At 39.9% G+C, this 11,962-nt stretch overlaps 1 protein-coding gene across 1 annotated transcript in view; it reads left to right on the top strand.

The window, feature by feature from the left end:
• prtga (protogenin homolog a (Gallus gallus)) overlaps positions 1–11,070 on the top strand; it is a 29,023-nt gene extending 17,953 nt beyond the window's left edge. The window contains exons 11-19 of the mRNA XM_029426723.1: positions 5,010–5,105; positions 5,542–5,728; positions 6,700–6,827; positions 6,955–7,125; positions 8,525–8,704; positions 8,846–8,969; positions 9,085–9,226; positions 9,519–9,632; positions 10,645–11,070. Coding sequence (XP_029282583.1) covers positions 5,010–5,105; positions 5,542–5,728; positions 6,700–6,827; positions 6,955–7,125; positions 8,525–8,704; positions 8,846–8,969; positions 9,085–9,226; positions 9,519–9,632; positions 10,645–11,070 — 1,568 coding nt within the window. The remainder of the gene's footprint in view (positions 1–5,009; positions 5,106–5,541; positions 5,729–6,699; positions 6,828–6,954; positions 7,126–8,524; positions 8,705–8,845; positions 8,970–9,084; positions 9,227–9,518; positions 9,633–10,644) is intronic.
• The last annotated feature ends 892 nt before the right edge of the window (positions 11,071–11,962 follow it).

Here is an 11,962-nt window from a genome sequence, read left to right on the forward strand (position 1 = left end):
TTTATAATGAACACTATAACAGATACAATAACAATAACTAACTGAGATAAATATAAATACCTGGGATGCCAGTGTGATAATATCTTCAGAGAGAAAAAACTGCAAAGAAATTGTGTTTTGCTAATTAAATGTCATATTTTATGTTATTGTCATTATGGTTGTATTGGGGTGTATTAATATGAAGAGATCTGCAGTTTTTAAAAGTCACCGTAGTGCTCTTTCTTCCTTCATCAGATTGCTCTAAATGTTGAATAAATGTTTTGTGAGGAAGAGGAAGCTGCAGTCACACAGCTGCTGACAAACTCTAAGCTAATCGACAAAATTAGCAACACCAAAAATCAAGAATCATCTTTTTGTTCCTCTTTGATAAAGGAGCTTTGCAGGGCTGCTGTGTGTTGAAGAGAGAGAAGCTGTTTTGTGGAGGCAGATTTATTATGTGTTTTATGACTGCTTTGAGCTGCGTTGCTGGAGGAGCATTGACATCAAAGACTCTCATTGTGTTTGGCTTTGAGAGCCACAAAGATAGTTTATTAACCAAGACTTAAAGGAAATGCAGCCTCTCACCAACTGAGCTGTAGGCCAAACAATGAGCATGTCTTGTGAGCTCACAATGTTGAAGTTCTGAGATTTCTTTCTCATGAATTAGTTGTAACACTGTGCACAAGCATGTGACCTCCCGTGTGACAACACATCCTTCATCAGAAAACCCTGTTGTGCTGTGAGGAATCTGACTAAATGGCTTTATCGCTTTTACAACTATTACTTCCTTCTTCAAGGCGTTAAGTTTTGCTATTATTATAGCTGCACATTTTGATTTCAAAAGGAATTGAAAGCAAACTTAAATAAATTGAATACAAAAATGTGTTATATGATATAAATCCATGCTAAATGTTTAAAACCTACTCTGACGGTAACTGTAGAAAAGTCAATCATATCTATTGTATCTACAGTTTGCTAACATTAGCCACCATAAGCTGCTGGTCATACCAGACCAAGTAAGGCTGTGGAAGCAGAACCTGTGAGTGTTATAAATTGAACCAGGGTACATTTTATTGCTAATGAGTTTCACTCTTGATGTTTAAGAGAGTCCGGAGTTACATAGTCTTGCCTCAAAGGTGATCAGGTGATGAGTTGTGGCACACCTTCGATCTTCAGTTCTACAAGTGATGAGCATAGTAACTAATCTGTATCCACAATTATTTGACTACTTGACTGTATCTGATGTTATTTACAGCAAGCCAGTCACATCAAATAATGACAACTAGTAATGTTGATATTTACTCACAAATGAGCACACGACTTGACTGGAAAGAGAGAGGCCAGGACTTTTATTTATTTTTAATTTCTCTTTCTCTTTCTACCGTAACAGTGAAATGAGATTAATTAGCAGGAACCAGTTCCTCCTGTGGGAATATTTGTAATTTTGACATGTTGCTTTATCCTGCTCTTTTATGCTTCAATCATTGCATTGCAAAATATTACGAGAGAATATTATACGTTTTTTGGCAGCTTTCTTGAAAGGCATTATTTGCAAATGTTTGTTACTGCATATTGATGTACTCTGTAGATTTGAAGCTACAGAAGCTCTAATGTAAGCGTCCACATTGTTTTTCCTTGGGACCACCAAATGCTGACTGTAGGATTTTCTCAGCAAGGGATTACTTTGCAAATTAATTCTGCTTGTACTGTAAATGACATTGCCTATAATCCAGCAACAGCCATCACTTTTTCTTTTTTTGCCAATAACATTGATCTGTGAACTGTTAGCTGCAGCAAAACTGGATGCTGCAGATTGAGCTTTGTGTACAGCTACAGGAGGACATGCTCTGAGCTGGCTGTAAATTATCACTTATGACCAATCCAGATGATTGAAAGCACACCCTGAGAGACAGGAATGTGTTTGAGAGGCTCCAGTTGGGTATAAATGACACGGTGATGTGACCTTTCCTCGCATGTGTATTCTCTGCTTGGCTCATGAGAAGAACTTGTAGTCGAGGCTTAAATACCTCTCATACCTGTTGGCACCAGGCAGCGCTGTGTGTACAACTGTAGATTTATCTCTTAGCTGCAGGCCATCTTACTTCTCGTCCCCTCTTTTTTTATTGAACAAAAGGCAAAGTGTGCTTACTTTGAAAACTAGATTTGTGTTCTGACCATCATTCTAAAAGGTCATTTTGTGCTTAATTTGTGTGTGTGTGTGTGTGTGTGTGTGTGTGTGTGTGTGTGTGTGTGTGTGTGTGTGTGTGTGTGTGTGTGTGTGTGTGTGTGTGTGTGTGTGTCAGTAATTGATTTGTGTGAGTAAGGGCAAAAGAGAGAGGGGGAGGAGAGAGAGAGAGATGATAGATGCTGGTGTGAGGGTTCATGCAGGAGTTGACATTTATGGCCCCTGTTCAGGCCTGGCTTGGGGGGGCTTTCGCAGGGCAGAACAAAAACCTCAGAGGCCAACAGGATCTCCATTTTGGCTGTAAATTAAAAAAAGAGGGTGATCACAAATGGCTCAAATATGGCCTTTAATACAAACAGCATCATTTATGGGAGTATGGCCATGTGAGATTTATCTTAGTGGGAAGGACAGGAAAATGTCTTCTCTCAAAGAATGGCAACTCGAGCAGAACACAGCACTCTATGAATATAATGTGCAGCAATGCAGCCACATTTATATTTTGTAATCGGCATCCACTGCTATATCAGGTAGTGCTGAAACAATTTTGATAATGAAATAACCATTTTAGACTTTGAATCCATCTAAAATGTTAGACATTAATGTTTCCAGGTTTTAAATGTGAGGATTTCTGTGTTTTATGTCACTGTAAAATGAATATCATTCGGTTTGGGACAAAACAAAACATTTACATGAAAGAACAAACTTTTTCCAATCTTCACAAACTAAACAACTATTCCATACAATAGTCAACAGATTAACCGATAACAGAAATACATGTTAGTTGCAGCCTTAATATCAGGATATCTTTTAGAAAAGCACAATACGTTACATGAACAATGACAACTATGTTGTTATCTGTGGTAGATGGTAGAGAGTATATTCATTATGTAAAGTACATGGTCACATCGTATGAGCTTCAGGTGTCAGGTCCATTGCGAGTGAAAAACAAACCTGTCCTCTGAGTTTGCTTTTATCAGAACACTGTCATCACTTATTAAGCAGCATTTTAGTTTGACTCTTCTGTTTCCCTGTTTTTCCTCTCACTTCCTCTGCTTGACCCTCCCCCCTCAGAGAGAGCCCTGTCACCCCTCCTTTTGCAGGATTTAGCTTGCCCAGATTCCATGTCAAAGGTCGTGGCCCAGATGTCACAGCTTCCCCCCTTGCAGAGCTACTCTCTCGCATAATTACGGCAAGCCCATTGTATTGTGGGGTTGGGTAGAGGTGCATACTTTGTGCCTGCTCCTTTTTTAGAGGTGAAAAACTCTGGATAACAAGGTGGACATTGTGAAAAAAGAACAGAGCTTCTGGTTTTATCTTTTAGAAAAAGATATCAAGAGACCGTATTTTCCGTTCAGGTCACTCTTGGTATGCTCTACATGTATCTAATTATTCCAGCAATTCATGATGCAGTTCATTATTGTTGATTAGTATGCAAAAAATGTTTTAACTCCTTATTGTCATTGCAAATAGCATAAAGTTTTCGGAAGGGAGAATCTCTGAACAGGAAAAAAAAAAGAGGCTCATCTCATATTTCACACCCGTGACCTCAGATTCTTTCAGAGTTTAATCTCGGCCTGACCTGCTGGCCCTGGTCTGGCTCCAGTGAAACTCCTCAGGGCTGCATGGGGGTGCAAGCAGCTCGACTCCACCCCTCCTAAACTTCTTCAACTTCCATGGACACAAATTCATCTCCTGTGGTCCCGTGTGCCTCTTCTTACGAGCACCTAAATGTTTCATACAGCGCTAGAAGTTTGTTTTATGCAGGATAGTCAGGACTGTCATAAAGATTATTTTAGCGTCAAGTTGAGCAAAATGCTCATGTTCATATTTGAGCTAAACATGCTTCTATTGCAGCATATTTTACAGTTGATACACAGTTTAGTAATGGGAATTTCTTCTGAGCGAAAACATACATAAGACATCATTTTCATAACACAATGACAAGAACGGCAGGTGGTCCCACTCTTACCTATTTCAAACCTCCGAACAGACCTCAAAGATCTCCGATTACAAAATGTTCTGATCGTATTTTGTTAAGCATAAATAGTATTACAAAAGTGATTTTCATCTTCCCACCAAACTTTGACCAAGAATTTGAGAAACATCATTTAGAGAGGTTGGGTATCAGTGCATTTATTTTACTACCTGTAAGAGTTGACAGATATGACTCACAATATCAACATTGTATGCAACATTCAAATCAGACCCTGATAATTATTATTTTAGGGGTAAAAGGGACATTTGGTCAGATGGCTTTTGTTCGGCGCAGGGTATTCAGGGTCACTGAGTCAGCGATGTCCTTCCCAGGGGATTTTGTCCGTCGATTTGACGCCCAGATTCTGGACCTGAATAGGAGTGGCCACTGACCACTGACCAGCAGGCCTGACTGGGGCCCGAGAAAGGCCCTTCTTATTTTATCAAAAGACTTGGGGGTGACAGGGTGATGGATAGTGGAGATCTTCTGTTCTGCTGCTACAGAAACTGACCAAAGACCTCACGACACTGGGCATCTGTCGCACTGCCTCACCTCTGGTTCCCACCACACCATCACACCACACACCAGAAAACCTCACTGACACCACACCCACACAGTCCAGGTCTCTTTCATGTATCACCCCTGCTTCCTGTTAGCTGCAGGAATCACGAAGTCATCTGTCTTGGTGTTGTGGTACATGGTGAATACTTAAGTGTTGGTGAGAATAAATCTCTATGGATGTCTACTGAAGTCCAGATCTGAGACTGCACATTGACTGATGTGTTTTAAAGCAAAAACTTTTGGTGTTTTTCACATTTCTATGGTTATTACTATTTAGACATTTTTGTTTGTTTTTTTTTCTTTATGTAGACCCAAGGAAGAAGTACCATGTTAAGCTTCTGGCTTATAATTTTGTCGGAGATGGCTACCAGGCAGACCAGACTATCAACACCCCTGGATGTGTCTGTAAGTCCCACAACATCATTTTTTTAACTGTGTCTATACCATTAGATGGCATATAAGAGAGAAAACTCTTGTAGGTTTTTACTTTTTGTCAAGGAACCACATCGCTTCACTTTGTAAGGTTGCAATAACCTCATCCCACCACATCGCCACCAGTAAACAGGGAATAATGCCACACACACACACACACACACACACACACGTTAGTGAGGAGGTACAACAGTATGCAACATGGGGATATCCTTGCATCTGTCCAAAACTAATCTCAGAATATCATTTTTATTTTGTAAATTTACGACTTAAATCTGGTAAATTCTTCAAGGTTTTTCTCTGAATATTACCCCCTCCACACTCTCCATAATGTATTTATTGTTTACCTGCATGTGGGTGTCTCTTGTATTTGAATATTAAATAACATTACTCTTAATGTATCTCTCAGCTGTTAGAGATCGCCTGGTGCCCCCTCCACCTCCTCCACACAATGTGCACACCAAGACCAACAGTTCGTCCGCTGTGTTTCTGCACTGGGGTCGACCAGCCTTCACCTCCAGCCATGCCATCAACTACACCATCCGCTGCAACCCAGTAGGCCTGCAGAACGCCTCCCTGGTGCTCTACCTGCAGACGTAAGAATTTCTTCATAATACTTTTTATTTAAGACAGTTTTAATCATTGTGTTGAACTATAATATTGATTAGTGCAGCTTTATTGCATTTGTAGGGATTTCTGTACGATGCTTTTTGTGTTTGGAGTGTTTGATTGAAAGTGTCCAGATTTAAAACACATGTAACTGTGTTTTGTGTCTTACTGTGTGATGACTTGGTCTCCTGCCACAGTTCAGCTCTTATCTTAACACCATATTATGTTATTGATAATAATTTGACGTATCACAACCTCAGCTGTATCATATCTCCAAAACTTTACAACACTTAACACTTAACAACATAAATACGTTGAGGAAAGTTTTCTGGTCACCAGATTAAGCTCCATTTCGCCATCTGCTGGGCAAGACCGTTTTTTATTAAAGGACCAGTTCACAGTCAAATTTGATAACTTAGATTTTATATGATTTACTACATCATGAAAGACACACAGCTGTTAAAGTTATTGAATGTATTATTTTATTATGTAGCACACAAATGCCATTGAGTGTATTTTATTAGAGTGATCTACACAACTAATATCAGTTCAGCTAATTACATTGAGCTGATTTGGATGATAGATCCTCATCTAGGCAAAAGGAAAAGAGGTATGTTTTAAGTGAACTGGCCCTTTAATCCTTGTGCCTCACTAAAGACATTTTTGGCTTTTAAAATGTTGATAGTTTTGGGTGTGTTAATGCAATATGGCATACAGTTTGGCAAGGGTGTGAAGTATTACATTAAATAAAAATGTCAGAAGTTCAACTTCAGCTATTATAATAAGCCTCTAGTAAAGTGTGTTGCCAAAATACAGACACTCAGACCCTGAAATACAAAAATGTGGGCAACATTTTTGTGTTTAAAAAACAAAAAGAACAACAGTGACATTATGTAGACAAGGGCCAACATGTTGATCGAAAATCTTAATAATAATATAAAATGTCTTTCTTCTGCAGGAGTGAGCAGAGACTCCTGGTGCGAGATCTGGAGCCCAACACCAAGTATGAATTTGCCATTCGCCTTCACATTGACCAGCTGTCCAGCCCTTGGAGCCCTGTGGTCTATCAGAGCACTTTCCCTGACGGTGAGTGCAAAATGATCAAACATTTCATTTAATAATTATATTTCCGATGTGAGCCAGTAGTTTTTTATTGCTGCTGCTGCTGCGTGGTATTTTTATTTGACATGTATTGTTCTTTTCATCCACACAGCTCCCACTCTGCCTCCCTCCAATGTGAAAGTAACTCTGATTGAAGAGGGCATAGCGCTGGTTTCATGGAAAACCCCTGATGAATCCAACGTAGCTGTGACACATTACACCATCCTGTACGCCTCCAGAAACGCCTGGATAGCTGGGGAATGGCAAGTGCTGCAAAGAGAAGGTAAGGAGGAGTGTGGAAAGAGATGTAGAGAGAAAGAGATTATATGTGTGCGCAGGGGAGGGCGAACCACAAAGACTTCATCCTGTCCCGTACAAATGACCCATTGGAAATCAGTAACTCATTTCATCCTCCAGTCTATGCCAGTACAGATTGAGCTCACTGCTTTTGTCTTACTGATAAAAGACCAGTTTGGAGATTCAATGTGATTACAACAAAGACTTTGATTTACCTTCTTAGTGACCAAAATCAGAACACCATTATGAACCACTATATCCGAGGTCACTCATAGGCGGACCAGGGTCCGGGACCGGACTCAGATGCCGTCCTATCCAGATCCGGACCTAGAACCGATAATAATAAAGTTGAATAAAGAAAAACGCATTGCAACAGTATAACATTTATTAGGATGCCATTTTTTGTCTTTGAATTTCTGCTTAATTTGTTTTATCAGTGAGAATTGTGGCAAACATAATGTGGATCTTTAAGGTTCACAGATATATAAACTTTTCATATAAACAGGATTCATATTTTATATGATTAAAGCAGAAAGAAATTAAGTTAATGTAGGGAGTTGAGATTACATTACCAAATATACTAATTAAATGATTAATACAATATGTTAACCCCAGCCAAAAGTAAAGAGAGAACTCTTTGTAAAGCAACCATTCCACTCAGTCACAGGCGTTGTAAAGCTGTCGTTGTATCTGGTTTGTGAGGCAGTGTAGGTGTTTTTCAGGGCAGATGACCTCAGGAAACACACACAAAAAAAGACACACACAATTCTTCCTTTGCCACTGGTGAAGGGGTCAAAAGTGAAGCCATTCACAAAGCCTCCAGCTCAGCCCAGCCCCTCTATCACCTCGAACTGAACCCCCACCCCCCTTCTACCTCTAATGGGACCCTGGTGGTACTGGATAAGGGAATGTGTATAGCCCTGACCCCCTGCTCCTCTCTCACATATCACCTCTCAGCCATTAGGATTGCTTTTATGTTTGTCTTTCACTGCATCACAAAGTCCTGTTGTTCTTCAAAGGTCAACGGACTGAAAAAGTCAGAGGTGTGCATGTATCTCGACAAGAACATATTGGAGTAAAAGATAATCAATATTATATTCAAGATAATCTTGATAAGTCGAGTTGCTAAATATATTTAAAGGAATAGTTAGACATTTTGGGAAACTTGAAACTTACTTTCTTTCCTCCCTTTCTGCGATTTATAAGTGTTACAATTAGTTTTTTGTACGGAATAGACAAACAAGATATAACGTGTAAAAGAACCCAGCATGATCCAATTTAAATTAGCATTAAACACCAGAAAATAAGGTTAAAAAGACAAAAAAACTTTTCCCGACAATATATTCACAATGTGCAGTTAAACAGCGGTTAAATCTCACCAACAGGAACCATCACCATGGCACTGCTGGAGAAACTAAAGCCTGGCCAGATTTACTTTGTGAAAGTTTCTGCATCCAACAAAATGGGCGACGGGCCATTTTCTCACACTGTCGAGCTGACGGTCCATGCAGACCTCTCCTCTGGTCATGACCCCCGGCTCTCTCGTGGCTCCACACACTCCACAGGTCAGTATCGTCAACATCATCCTGATAGAATCACTTCATATCTTACGACCTTTTAAAGAACTTGAAATTATCAAACATTTTTACGTTGCACTATGGTGACTGATTGATAATCTGACAATGTTGCCTTCACCTTTTTAACAGCATTTTCTGATGGCTTCTACCACCTGGACCAAAAGTCAATGACGGGGATCACTGTGGGAGTCTGCATCGCTCTCATCTGCATCATCATCTGTGCTTTCATCATCGTCTGCAGAGGCAAACACAGGTACTTAGTGTGTCTGAACACTAACGGCAGCCAGTGCATATTGTTTTCAACTGCAAAAGCCCAGTTTCCTTGAGTATCCTTTGTTTGTAGTGACATCATGTTTTTTTCCCTTCAGTAAATTTTCAGCTTTTAAAACGTACAGAGAAGGAGTGAACACATCTGCCTCAGCTGCAGGACATCTGGGCTCTGAAGGACAAGCTGAGAGCGCTGATGTGAGCGTGCCAATGATGAGTCAAAACCACTTCATTGATGCCAAGGTACTGAACACTCATTACAACACGTAATGTAACACAGTCACTGAAATCCTGGAAAAGCTTTGGAATTTAGTTTTTCGGGCTTGGAGAAGTTTGGAAATGTGTTTAATATTAATACATTTTTGGAAAACATGAAATTGTAAGTAAGGATACTAATAATTGTGGGGACCTGAAAAAATATAGTCGCAAGAGTATCACTTAATCATATTCTTTTTACAGTACAATACTGGATATGGCTCATACCTTTTCATATATATAATATACCAAAATTTATATTTATATTTTTCACTTGTAGGGTGGAACATGTCTCATTATCAATTCTCTCGGCCCTGTTCAGCCCAGCGCTGAGAAGAAAGAGAAATGGTTTTCGTTCAGCAGTAATGTGAAAAAGGAAAGTAAAGCAGTGCAGGTAAGCACTAGAACTATGAGTCCTGCTTGTTACATTTTCATGAGCAACTTGTACATTCGTAGCAAAAAACAATCCCCACAATTCATTGCTTACCAGTGTTTGTTAATTACAATTTGCATATAGAAATTGCAGACCCAAACCTTAGCCCAAACCTTATCAGACCTTTTTGATTGGTGGTTATTGTTGGAGGAGTAACTCTGCCTGGGACTGCTTAGTGCAATTCAGGCCAAGAAAGTCTTTTAAATTAAACTTGTGAGTGAATTTGGATATTTAAAAGTACGTTCTCGGGTGCTCCTTTTGTCATTTGGTAATTATGAATCCTGTGTAAGTGAGAACTATGAACAATGTCAGAAGGATATAGAGGTTGTTTTTTTATCTTGGCAAATGTTACTCGAGAGGAACACAATTAAGTTGTAGGAAACATATTCAGTGACTAATTCATATAAATAGGGCTTTTCATGAACTCTATTAAAGATTAGAAAATTGTATCTAAAATAATTCTGAGGCTCCTACTGTATTTGTAATGTGGATGATAGCATGCAAAGGCAGAATAAGATCTTATCCTGCAGGTTTGACTAGGTTGATTGTATCTGCAACTGTGCAACCGACTAGGGCTGCAGCAAACGATTATTTTCTTTATCAATTAATCTGCTGTCTTTTTCTTGATTCATTGATTTATTGTTTAGTCTATAAAATGTCAGAAAATAGTGAAAAATGTCCATCCCAGTTTCTCAAAGTCCAAGGGGACGTCTTCAAATGTCTAGTTTTGTCAGCCAAAACCCAAAGATATTCACTTTAATATGATATTAAAACAGAAAAACAGGAAATCTCCACATTTCAGAGGCTGAAAACAGCTTATTCTGAAATGTTTGCATGAAGAATTACTTCTCAATTAATCAATTATCATAATAGTTGGCGTTTGTTTTTCTATCGATCGATTAGTCAACTAATGTTTGCAGCTCTACTACCGACACAAACACTAACTAAATCAACATTTTTTTCTATGCTGCAGAATATGAAACAAGGCACCGTTTCCTATCAGCCCGGTTCCACCGTGTTGACCTATGAAGAGGAGCTGTCGATGTCTCCGGACCAGCCCACCAACCTGCAGGCCCTGCTCTGGCGTCCCGGTGACTCGGAGGGCTCCTCCAACAGCGAGGGCAGCCACGCAACCGGTGATTCAGGTCGTTACTCTCACGACGAGACAGAGTTGACCAACCTGTCGTCTGGAAACAGCAGCAGCCGTCCGTCTCTGACAGCAGAGGAAAGCGGAGGCTCGGACTGCAGCCCCGCTGAAGAGTCAGGCAAGCTGGTGGAGGAAAGTCCGACCAACCTGAAGTCAATAGAGTCTGTCAAGAATGGCTGCTGTCATCATGAAGCGCCGAGCAGCTCTCAGTCTGCACTTTCTCTCCAAGTGTGTGTGCCTGAGTGTGTGTGAGACTGTGTGTGTTTGAGGGTGTGAAGGCAGTGGTACACTGGGCGGCTGTGGCTCAGGAAGTGGTCGTCCACCAGCCGGGGGGTCGGGCGGTTCGATCCCCGGCCCCTGCGGTCAACATGTCAAAGTGTCCTTCGGTAAGATACTGAACCCCATATTCCTTCCATGTGTGAGTGCGTGTGTGTAAATGATTATCACTAGTGAGCATGTTATTAAGGTAGCCTCTGACTGTATGAATGCTGACATGTGTTATAAAGCGCTTTGAGTGGTCCCAAAGATTGGAAGAGCGCTATATAAATGCAGTCTATTAACAGTCTATTTACACTTGCAAAAAAGTAAAACTGCACTGAAGTGGAAAGACAGCTGAGCAGATCATATCATGGACATGTCTGTCACTGCGACTTAAATTCATAAATCCATCCATCCTGCAGTTATTCTCTGTTGCAAGTGTACGGCAGGCCTTAATGTAAGTATGAGAGCAAGTTGTGCAGAAACAAGGAGAGAAACCTTTTTTTTTTTTTTTTTACCATTATCCTCCTTTGGTCCAACACACAATGAACAGAAAGCCGACAAATGCCTTTTACAGTATAAAATGTTAGCAGGAGGGGTCATTTGATTTAGTTTAAGTCTTTCTTTTTCATTCAATGAATGTATTTTTTATTTTATTTTCCTTTATTTGTGTGTGTATGTTTTTGAGAAAAGATATCTCACCCACCATGAATGTTTAAAAAGATTGTCAAAAATGTTACAAAAGTGACATTTCTGACATTATTTAAGAGAGTTTATCACTGGAGCGAAAGGGGAGGCGCGAGTCCTTTTCACTGATTATCTACCTCGGTTTACCTCCGGGTAAACTTCCACTGTATATTTAATAACTACTTATACCTACGTTATG

Source organism: Cottoperca gobio, chromosome 3 (assembly GCF_900634415.1).
Source record: "Cottoperca gobio chromosome 3, fCotGob3.1, whole genome shotgun sequence".
NCBI classification, from domain to species: domain Eukaryota; kingdom Metazoa; phylum Chordata; class Actinopteri; order Perciformes; family Bovichtidae; genus Cottoperca; species Cottoperca gobio.